This window comes from Gossypium raimondii, chromosome 10 (assembly GCF_025698545.1).
Source record: "Gossypium raimondii isolate GPD5lz chromosome 10, ASM2569854v1, whole genome shotgun sequence".
Lineage (NCBI taxonomy): Eukaryota > Viridiplantae > Streptophyta > Magnoliopsida > Malvales > Malvaceae > Gossypium > Gossypium raimondii.
The window spans coordinates 5,622,332-5,634,255 of record NC_068574.1 but is presented as its reverse complement, the minus strand read 5'-3'; the positions used below and the strand labels follow the sequence as shown (position 1 = coordinate 5,634,255).

The 11,924-nt window shown below is 33.7% G+C and overlaps 2 protein-coding genes across 2 annotated transcripts; both read right to left on the bottom strand.

Moving 5' to 3' along the window:
• Nucleotides 1–918: 918 nt before the first annotated feature.
• LOC105777030 (uncharacterized) lies at nucleotides 919–3,760 on the bottom strand. Its single transcript, XM_012600075.2, has 3 exons — nucleotides 3,593–3,760; nucleotides 3,285–3,467; nucleotides 919–1,419 (listed from the first exon to the last, which is right to left on the bottom strand). The coding sequence occupies exons 1-3, from the start codon at nucleotides 3,633–3,635 to the stop codon at nucleotides 1,106–1,108; spliced, it is 540 nt and encodes a 179-aa protein (XP_012455529.1). The 5' UTR covers nucleotides 3,636–3,760; the 3' UTR covers nucleotides 919–1,105.
• Nucleotides 3,761–4,288: 528 nt separating this feature from the next.
• On the bottom strand, nucleotides 4,289–10,399 carry LOC105777029 (DEAD-box ATP-dependent RNA helicase 20). The gene is made up of 10 exons (XM_012600073.2): nucleotides 10,103–10,399; nucleotides 9,390–9,655; nucleotides 7,959–8,138; nucleotides 7,701–7,862; nucleotides 7,349–7,503; nucleotides 6,413–6,505; nucleotides 6,018–6,103; nucleotides 5,692–5,918; nucleotides 4,914–5,147; nucleotides 4,289–4,561 (listed from the first exon to the last, which is right to left on the bottom strand). The coding sequence occupies exons 1-10, from the start codon at nucleotides 10,156–10,158 to the stop codon at nucleotides 4,503–4,505; spliced, it is 1,518 nt and encodes a 505-aa protein (XP_012455527.1). The 5' UTR covers nucleotides 10,159–10,399; the 3' UTR covers nucleotides 4,289–4,502.
• Between the last annotated feature and the right edge of the window lie 1,525 nt (nucleotides 10,400–11,924).

Below are 11,924 nucleotides of genomic sequence, written 5' to 3'. Positions count from 1 at the left end.
AGCTAAAATAATTTTACACTTTTTATATTATTAATATTTTAACGATCCAACTATTATATTTCATGTTCTATTTATATAGATTATGCATGTCAAATTTGATATATATTTAAAACTTTTAACTATTTGTTTTATGTAAAAAGAAACTTTCAACCGTTCAATAAATATTAATACACATATTTTAGATCGATATGATATGACTCTCAGATTGCTTTAAAAATTTTACATGCATGACAAATACAAATATACTGATAAATTCAACAGGTAGATCATTAGAACATTAATGATAAATTTATATATACTTAAAAGATAAATTTATTTTAAAAAAAATAAATAAGAAAAATTATTTACATACACCGATGTAACAGATTACATTAAATGTAACCTAGAGGTGTTCATGGGCCGGGCCCGACCCGACGGTCTGCCCAAAATATGGGAGGGTTCAGGTAAAAATATAGGCCCAAAATATGGGTTTGGGCAAAAAAAAGGCCCGTTTAGAAAACAGACCGGGCCTCGGGCACCACTTTTTTAGCCCGGGCTCGGCCCGAATATAATAAATATTTTTTTTATTTTTTAATTTTAAAATTATTTTTTATTTTTATTTTTAAAATAAATTTTTGGTATTTATTAAAAAAATTGGCAGGTCCAGGCCAGGCTCGGGCTTAAAATTTTTTTCTCAGGCCGGGCTTGGACAAAATTTCAAGCTCATATTTCTGGCCGGACCGGGCCCGGGCCTAGGATGCGGGCCAAAATTTTTTTCTTGGAACACCTCTAATGTAACCAATATTCATAACAATACTCTTTAGAATTAATTTGATTTTATTTTGGAAATATTTTGAAAATTATTCTCTTTTGTAAAAATGAAATGAAATTAATAGAAAGGGAAGTTATGGTTTCCACGTCCTGTTGCAAAATTGTACATGATTTGCAATGGCATACTTGCTTCTGTATTAAGAGTACTTCCTCAAGAAAATTGTACATTTTCAACCAGAAAACAGAATGCATGAAATCCAGGAAACCAAACTTCCAAATTTCTTAAACATACAAACAAACAAACAAACAAACAAACAAAGGCAATATATCCAAGTTTCAACAATGGATTATCAAGTCATAACTGTGGTATGGATTTAGCTCGGATAAATTGTTTGAGTATAGCTTTCTCTTCGTCCAGCCGCTTCTTCTCCTCGGGATCTTTTGGTTTCACTTTCCTCTTCTCTTCCAATATATACTTAAAAAGTTCACGCTGTTGGCTCTCCGGAATCGGTTCAGGCAACTTCAAAGGCTGTGTGATGGATGATACAGGTGATGGGGTTTCAGTAACCGGAGGTGCAGTGACAGGTGTAGTTGATACAGGAGGACTCAAATCAACATCTTCTTCTGCTAAGTTCGTGTCCTTTTTCTTCGTTCTCATGAAAAGATAAGCTGCATTAATCATACACATCTTTATCAGACAAGAAGCAATTCATGTTTCTGAAACATTGAATTGTCAAGACCCAACTGACAAATTCCAAACTTTACAAATTTGACAATAAAAAGCAAACTTATGTTACAAAATTGAGTTCGGACCAGAGAAAGCAGCATAAGTTGGTGAGGATGAACAACAATTCCGTTTCAGTATATGATTTTTGTCAGACAAGATAAACACCACGATCAAAGAAGTGATACGGTTAATGCTAGTTACTACAGCCTAAAAATGAAAGTCAATCAAGATGTGCTCCTCATGCAAACATACGAAGAGAAACCAGTTTATCACTTATGAACAATAGCTAGTTCACTCTCCTTATCTAAAACCAATTATCATATAACAAAATTCTTAAAATCCATACATCTTTTTACAGATGAGAAACCACTCATCTCACTCTCATTTAAACGTTATTCGTTCTCTCTGAGTGTAAAAAACTAGAAAGAAAACTAAAAAGAACATTAAAGAAAAACTTTCAGTAATTGAAGACTATGAATCCAACTTCATCTGAAAGTAATTTCCATGTGAATGCCATAGCTATTAGTTACTCCTCTGTAATCTCGCATTAGTTAACCTACGGCTTATAATTTTTGCAATTTATCATTGAAATGTTTTTTCAAGTAATTCGGATATGAAATTATGAAAGAATGGAAGTACCACATAAATTCTCTCTATAATGGAAAGTCAAAATGTAGGATTTAACATTTTAACCTCTCATTGCTTTAGGGCTATGTTACCTGGGTTCTTTTTTCCTTTACAACACTCATATCTGACACTTGGAATACATTGAGCATACCCTAATCCAACTTTTACCCACTAATCCAACCCCACTCTTTTGCATTTCTGTTATCTATTCACTAAAACTTCATGTATTTTATGAAGATCATACAAATGGGGAAATACTCTTTTGCATTTCCCCAAAATTAGAACTTGTATGGTGTTATCCTTCCCCCAAGTTTTGGACAATCCAGGTATTTTGGGGGTGGCAGGCAAGAGAAAAATGGGGAATCATATCACTCGGTCATTATCATTATAAGCCCAGATGAATATGGAGATAATCACTCCACAATACTCGTTGCTTAATTATTTTAACTACGGATTTAAGAGGCTACCTCAGGCCGCAGCATGGTGTTAAGATGTAAATATTTACTAACCCTCAAAATAAGTCTTAATTCCGGTCAATTTAATAAAAATATTTAACCCTGTCAGTTCGATACACATTTAGACTGTGAATGTACCAAAAGTTAAGAATTACACACTTATAATGCCTATATATAACCAGAACTACTCTTTCGAATGAATACCAGAGAAATTAAGTAAAATTTCCATAGCTTTATTAAACATTTAGAGGGTTGGAAAAACAATCTACTCAGGTGAAATCATAGTTAGAAAAAGTGCCAACTTATCATTTCTACTAGTTTTCAACCCAGACTTGGATGGGATGACATTACTAGCAGCAGATCAGAAAACTTTTCCTCCCATCAATATATTATTATTGGAAAATGTTTCATGCCTCAAAGTAGTTCAACACAAACAGAAAATTAATATCAGAATAATATCAATGCCCCAATCCAAAGCAAAGGGGTATCAAGAGGCTGGTTAAGCGGAGTTGTGCTGGGAAATGAACTAACAAGAACAGTGAAATCAAAGTTTCATCATCATATAAATCCCTTTAACTTAAGCCCTAAACTTCTTTGAAACAACAAAGAGAGCCAAGAAGTAGAATTAAAAAGCATGAAAACAAGAATTGGAGCCGAATTAGAAAAAGAAAGAAGCCATTTAAAACTACTAATGATCCAACAAGTGAAAAAGGAAAGGAAATGACCTCCGACAGTAAAGTTGACAGCCAAGAGAAGGGGCCAAAGAAACTTGTAACGCCTTGCAAACGATTCCTTCGGAGGCTGAGGTGGTGGCGGCGGCGGCTGACCCATTGTATATGATGCTGCACCTGATGATGTTGAAGGAAATTCCTTTCCTTTTTGATGGTGTTGAAATTGTTTCAATTGAGCTGCAATCAGAAAAGAGAAACAAATTTTGAAAGAAACTCTATTATTTGAGAAGGAAAAACAGAGAGGCAAAAGTTGAAAAGATGATAACTTGAGGGTGTTGAAATTAGATTGAGAATAGTGAGACCTTTTTTAGGTTTGTTGTCGTAGAGCTTTGGACCTTGGCTCATTGTTGAGATTCCTTTTCCAGCAAAGCTTTCGCTACTCTCTCCCTCACGTTTCTCTCTTATGCCTACGCCTTTTGATTCTTTGGTTACTCACCAAATTTTGGTTTAGTAAGGGTTTTAACTTTTAACGTTGGAAACTTATCTTTACCATTTTTAGGTGCATATTTCACTCGAAAAAAAAATTCATTAGAGTTCTTTTTTTAACTTAAGACACTTCTTAATTGATTTAAAAAAAAAATTAAATTAAATATATAAGATCTATGCAAGATTTATATTTAACACTTAGAACCAAGTTTAGATAGACTCAGTATTCTAAGTTATTTGTTTTAGTTTGAAGTAAGATTATTTTATGAATACATCAACTTCAAAAATTTCAAGACATCCCATCAAATGGTTCTTACTTTTATCTTTTATAAGGGTTGATACAACCTTAATTCTGATTGTTTTAGATCATACTACAAGAGCTATGGCAAGTTTTAAATTTCCTTTTATTTAAGAAAAATAGATTATAATTAAGAATTAAATATGAAAAATAGGTCTTTTTTACCCAAAAGATGGGTAGTCTAATATGATTCATTCATACATATATATATATATATATATATATAAAGCAACATTCGATTTGATTTGAGTGGAAAAATCAAAGCAACTCAAGATTACTCGGGGAAAAAAATGATTTATCAGAAAATAAAGACAATTAATTTACAAGTTTCCATCTATGCTTGTTCTTCCTGCTAGTCTTTACAGGTGAAGACAATTGAACCCAGAAAAAACAGTGGTGGTAGTCAAACAAATTAACAAAAGTATGTCTACACTACACTGTACCCTCATAGTCTTACAATTTAGACCCCTTTGTGGTCTTTTCATTGATCAATTCCAAGGGCGGCTGCCCCCATAACCTTTACCTCGGTCTCGGAAACCACCATGTCCTGCTTCATCAGATGAACAAAATGAGTATGCTTATAAAGCTTTCATAACTTGTTTACAACATGTTATAGACATTGCTATTTATGCATGAAAGCCCAGTAACATATTGGGCAATTCAATCGGTTCAATTAGCTACAAAAGCTCCATTGAATTTTATTTTATAATCACCACCAATAATAGCAAAACGTAGTTCAATTAACAATTACTTCTATCAAAGTGAAGAAACACTAGTGTTGTCTAATAACACCTTCATGGAACTAACTAAAATTATTAAATTCCATTTAATTTGCTGCTGTCATATGTTGATGATTATGCATAAACCTGCATGTTCCAAGAGAACCACAGTAAACTAACCTGATGGGGGAGGAGGTGCACCACGTCCCATTGCTGCCAATTCAGGACTGACCTTTTGTCCAGCTTCCTTAAGTATGGCAATAAGTTCTTTTGCAAATCTGGCATTTGCAGCTGTGAAGAAAGTGTAGGCAGTTCCTTTTGCCCCCGCCCTTCCAGTTCGACCAATGCGATGAACATAATCCTCAAGAGAACCCGGGAAGTCATAATTGATTACATATTTGACATCTTTCACATCTGCCACCAACTAAATCTAATAAATAATCCAGATGACAACGCTAGTTGCAAATTGGAAATGTATGGTCCCATGTTATTCTAAACATGCAAATGGTTCTTTAGAGAAAGTCCATAGGCAGCCATATCATACCACGTGGTCTTATATTTTGCTAAGGAATCAAAGCAATTATACTAGCCAGGCAAAATTGCAATAATAATAATAACAATAATAATAAAGAATGTCAGGTACCACTTTGAATAGGAACCCAAGGATTATTCGCAAATTCAAGTTGGAGCGTAATTGTGATCACAATTGAACAAACTAAAAACAATGGCCCTGGCTCACTTAAGCTATAGCTAACCATAAAATTGACAAAACAGAAGAGACATAGGTCATGGGAATAAAGAACACTAACAGATAACCAGTTTCTGGTAGATTAAATTATAACTAAAAAAATTTTGAAAGCTGCAGGGAAAATGGCCATAACAACAATAAGTCATTTACAGTGTACTAGTTAGGAAGAACAAAGAAGGCCCGAAGTACAGATTTGAGGAATATACATACCTAAGCCACGAGCTGCAACATCTGTTGCAGTCATTATAGGGCTCTTGCCAGCTTTAAACTCTGAAAGGACCCAATCCCTTTCTGCTTGACTTTTATCTCCATGAATTGAGAGAGCCGGCCAACCATCCATGCGAAGTTGCCTGGTGATTTGGTCACAGCCTTTCTTGGTATCCATGAAAATCAAAATTCTGCTGCCATCCATGATATCCTCCAGCAGCTTCACCAATCTGAAACACCAACGCAGATCAATAAATAGCCTCAAGAATATTATATGCTAATGGTAAAAAGAATTAAAACCCATAAGAACAAGAGAAACTGTTCTCTACTTGTTATATTTCTGACTCTCCGAAACAATGTCAACATGTTGGCGAATTGCATGGTTAGCTTTTAAATCCGCAGATCCAATTATCACCTGCATAAAGACCAACGAGACAATAAATTTAAGCAGATAACAGAGCATCGGAAACAACTAAGTAAATTGCAGAAATCCTACTTTTACCTTAACATCAGATTACCACATTAGAGAAACCAAGAATAATATTTGGAAAGACTAAAAATCTTCCAAGTTATAAAAATAACATAGAGAAAGTAAAGAATAAGATACATGGAGCACACATTAGCATTAGATAGAAAGTCAAATGTGGAAATAGAAGATATAGATAACATTTCCTCACAGGATAAGGTAATTAATGAAAATTGCCAAAAATGAGAAGCATCTTACTTTGTACGGATTGTAAAGAAACTGCCTTGCCAATTGTTCAACCTCCTTTGGCCAAGTTGCACTCCAGTATAAAGTTTGACGATCAGGACGGATCTGCATAAAAGAGCTCCTTAGTATGAGCTTTCCATCAGCTCAAATGTTACACAAGACATTACAAAAATTGCAATACTTTGTGTAATTGGGTAATGTTTGGTGTAATTCGTGTTACACAAAATATTACGAGATTTGTAATAATTTGTGTAATATTACGAATGTTGTAATAATTAGTGTAATTGTGCAATTAAACAAAACATTACAAAAGTTGTAACATTTATGTAATTGGGTAATGTTTTGTGTAGTTGGAGTTGATGGAAACCTTATTTTAGAAAGCTCACCCAAGAACTTCTCTGAAGTAGAGGTGAGACTGCCAATTAATTTAACTGCCTACATAAAAAATAGACATTCTATACAAGCACATATTCTTAACTATATATAAAATTTGAGAGTAATAATCTAACTTCGCTATTTTAAATAATTTTAGTTCAGACAGTAGAGGGCTGCATTGTATTGTAACGATAACAAAGAATCTAATTCTTTCATGAACTCTGATAACATTAGCTTAGACTTTTGAAATCAACACTCTTATCATCCTAAAAAGTTGAGTTCCACCATATCAATTGGATAATTTAATCAACAAGTATAACTAGCAAAGTCTAACATCTCTTTTTTTATTTTTTTTGAAGTGCAATACTTGAGTAACATAAAAAGGGTTAACAAGGAAGATAAAGGAGATAGGTAAGAAAGGAAGCCATTATGCTCAAAATGAACTTTTCTCAGACATAAACAGTAACTAATCAGTACTTTTCCCAAATAGAGTTAAAAAATTGTAAATTTTAAGGGAAAATGGAGAGGGTTGGCCGGAAAAGAAAAAAGAAACAGAAAGGTAAGAAGAAAGACCTGAGAAACAATTTTTCGTATCTGAGGCTCAAACCCCATATCTAACATCCGATCTGCCTCATCCAAGACTAAATAAGTAACTCTTCGCAAATTTGTGTGATGTGAATCCAACATATCTATTAACCTTCCTGGTGTAGCAATAACAATCTCAACACCTGATCCAACAAACAATATTAACACTTCCCTCTCAACAAGTTTAAGCAATTACAAACTAAGAAACAACTGATTATTTAAACTAACAATAAACATGTCAGAAAGCATCTTAAATTGAAACCCATGTATAGGAGATCACAAGCAGTTCAGGAACAACAAAATACAGCGGAACAGTCAGCCCAAGCATGTTACCCCATACCTTTCTGGAGATCACGCACTTGAGGTCCCTTTGGAACCCCACCATATATGCATGTATTCTTGATCCTTGATGACGCACCAAACTTAGCAGCCTCCTGTTGTATTTGAACCGCAAGTTCACGTGTGGGAGCTAATACTAATACAATTGGACCATCTCCAGGAGCTGAAATATATACAAACAGGCAAAGAGTTATTCTGTCCCAATTATTAAAAACAAGCTGAGAAAATTAAATCGTAATCATAAGTCAATTTTTTTTACCTAAAATTGGCTGTGCGTTGACATGAACAATTGCAGGCAATAAATAGGCAAGAGTCTTCCCTGATCCTGTTTCAGCAATACCAATAAGATCACGACCCTTTAAAGCCATTGGCCAGCCTTGAGCTTGTATGGCTGTTGGTTCAACAAACCCTGCTTTCGAGACTTCTTGCAGTACATAGTCTGGAGTATGAAAATAATATCAATTCAACATGCTAATTTATATAAAGAGATAAGAAATATCCTAAATACATACAAATACAATAATTTCCAAATGCTATAGTAAAATGTATATAACAAGAAATACTGAAAATGCTTTCAGAATAACAGTTAGCCTAACTATCAAAATGATAATCATTTTACTCTGATATGAAGTCTATAAGAAAAAACGTTTGCAAGTCATAAAAACACTCTTACAGTGGTTAACAATTCATAAAATGCAGCAGAAAATATAAATGATCTAACATCTAGAGGCAACAAAAGCTTATCAACAAAGATATAGGAAAATGAAAATTTAAGATGACACTAGTTGCTAAGTTTAAGATGAGGATACGAGCAACTATTGTCAAAAGTGCTTTCAAGTGCGGTCATGAAGCATGGCAATGTTTTTTTCTATTTCTGCCAGCATATACATATTTGAAAATCTTCAAGTAATGAAGAAATATTGGACTTGTCCTCTTTTCACCAATGCCAAGTAAAACAAAAGGTAGCTAGGTAAAAAGACAACAAACAAACAAAAAACCAGTTTAGTAAATGTCAAAAAGGTTAAAATTAAACATCAGGCATCAACTATGTTCTTTTAAATAAACTTGGCCAAATGGTAAGGTTCTAAGATGGTACACCTAGTCATTCAAAAAAGCCATTTCCTTTAATGTAAATGTTTTATACATACTCAATCCTACAAGGGGAGGGGAAAAAGGACTTCTGAGAGTTCCAGTTTTTTCAAAATGCACTTTAACTTTTAAGGCTTTAAATTTAACTTTTTATAGAAACAGATTTAAGCAAACAGGACTAGTTTTCTTTCAATACCGCAACTAATAAAATTATTGGCTTCTCTAATGATGAAAGAACTATTTTTAATGGCTGAAGAGAAAAACTAATTGCAATACATTTTCACTAACTATGTGGCTCATGTAACTGACAATTCAAGAGAATTCTACATGCATTTACTGCAATAATGTGAAAAAATCATCAAATTATCAATTGAATCTCACACAGAAAACAAACCCTGCCATCATATACTCTTTCTCTCAAAAAAATAAAAAGAAGAAGAAGGTCACAGTCATAAAAGCAATAAGTCACAGATACAACCACTTCTATTAGACAGAAAAACAGAAAGCTTGGCCAGTAAAAGAAATGCAAACAAAATAAGATAAAATGGATAACTTAAATGACATAAAAGCTGAACTTATTAACAGAAACAACAAAAATTACCTGGAAATCCCACATCAGCAAAACTCTTCACAGGCTTTGGAACATCACGACCTTCAACTGTAATTTCCCTCCGCTGCCGATATTCCTCCACCTCCATCTCAGACATTGCCGCCACAGAAGGAGATTCAACATAAAAATTCTTTTCAAATGGTGTCAAGCCATCCAAATCCAACTTCCTAGGTGGTTCAGCAGCATCATAGTCCTTTCTGCTTGACAAGGACCGCCCTGAACCACCATATGCTGAAGCCCCACCAAACCCTGAGTCACTATATCATCACACAATTAAACAGAGAAACTCCGAAGTACTACAATCTTCAAGTATTACAAAAGTAGGTAGAAGATTTGCCAATGACTCAAAGACATTGTGTTAAAGTCAATGAAATGCCACTCTGTTTGAACTTGAATTTAGAGCATTGGGTGATTAAACAGCATAAAATTCATTGAAATATTTAACAGAAACATATTCAATAGCTGTCATTCAGTCTCAAGTTAATCTAAATTAAAGAAACGCAAAACCCAGATGGAAAAAATACATAAAATTCTGAAAAAAAAATCACTAATTTTGAGGAAAAGAGCATAACGAATGAACGAATAACTCTATCTATATACATAAACAATAAAACCCAGAATGAAAAATGAGCTTAAACATAAAAAAATGAAAAAGAAAAAAGAGACAAAATTTAAAGGGTAAATACAAAAGTTTTAGTAGTTACCTTCTACGGTCACGGTAGGAGGTGGGATCGCCGGAGCGGCTATCATATCGACTCATTTTATGTGCTGCTGTCCGTAGAAATGATCAAAAGTTGATATAAATGTCAATGTAACCGAAAAAACGAATTCGTGTTATCGTTTTGGCCTTGTTCTAATTAATTAGGGTTTTTATGTCAGGGTTTTACTCGATGGAGCTTTGTCCCTCTCCTTTTTGGTTTCAGTTGGGAGGAAAAGAAGTTAAGAGAAAGGGAAAAATTTTCCACTAGGGCGTTGAAGCGTGTTGTGCACCGCTCTTGCCCTGTGTGTGTTAAGCGTACGCGTCAAATGGTAAAATATGCAGTGAATAACTGACACGTGGATAAATGTTTGCCTATTGCTTGTTTGTCACCGCCTTTTACCTTTAAGCTGTTGTGCCCGGTTGGCTGGAGGTATCGGTTTAGAAAAACTGGTTGATTTGTACAAATAGATTCAATTGTTTATTTTTAATATTTATTTAATTAAATTGTATAATATATCGATGACTTGATTAATTTAATCATTAGATTGATTTTAAAAACCGTGGCTGTACTTCAAATTTTATCTTGACATATATATTGAAATATTTACAATTTTAAAATTAAGAAAATTAATTACAAATTTTCAAAATTTATTCTTAGTCGATTTTTTAGGATCTTTCCTTTCTTCAAACGGGATAAACAGATATAGAATCAGACTGATTCCCTAAATGCCTTTCTGGATATTCCTCAATATCCCGACTATTCACGGAACGTGAGAAGTGGATGAATGATCATCTGCTTCCGGAAGAAATCGAAAAATTTCTTAAGAATTCTACAAGATTCATTCGTTTTTTTCCTCTGATAAATAGTCAGAACTTCATCTGGGTTATACATATAAAGAATGAGGGTTGAAAGCGAAAAGATTCACACAGAGAATTGAGCCGAGAGTTTCACTAATAAAAAAAAGATTACGTATCTCTTGCAAGGATTTATTTATGAAAATTTAAGAACTAAATAATGATGGTTGGTAAAGGTGATTTTATTATAAAAGGTTGTAGATGTATAACATATGTATTTGAGTCAAATTATTGAATTTGAAATGAGTTCCCTATATGCTTTACAAAATATCAATATCCTTATGAAGCAGTAAAAGATAAACATAACTTGGGAGTTATTAATAAAAGAAAAAGTAATATTTTGTACACAAAAATATTACAAAATCTACAATAGGATACTGATAGTGCTTCGGGGGTTATTAACGGTTGCATCAACAATATTTTGTCTGCATTTAAACCCCAAATTGAAAATTAATTTAGTTGGATTTTCAATCCTATCCCTCATGTATGTTGGGTTCAACATCCAATTTTTTCTGATTTTGTCAAACATAATTGGAATGTTCCTAGAAGCATGTCGAAGACCCACTCTGACTTTACGAATCAGGTTAGACTCTGGAATAAAAAAGTATAGGGTCACATTTTTTCCCATAAAAGATAGTTGGTTGGGAAACTTAATAATATCCAAAAAGTTTTGGGTTGTGCAAATTCAGTCTACCTTAACCAAGTTAAAATGGAGGTTAGGGATAAGTTGGAAAATATATTGTATCATGAAGAACTATTATGGCGTCAAAAGGCAAGATGCGATTGGTTGTCCTTAGCAAACCGCAACACCAATTTTTTTCATGTGCGTACTTTGTGAAGGAGAAAACAGAATCAAATTGGCGCTCTTAAAAATAATATTGGAGAATGGATTTTTGATGAAGAAAAATTGAAATTTGAGGCGGTCAAGTTCTATATGAAGTTATACAGAGAGCACCCGGGGCCAATAAGAG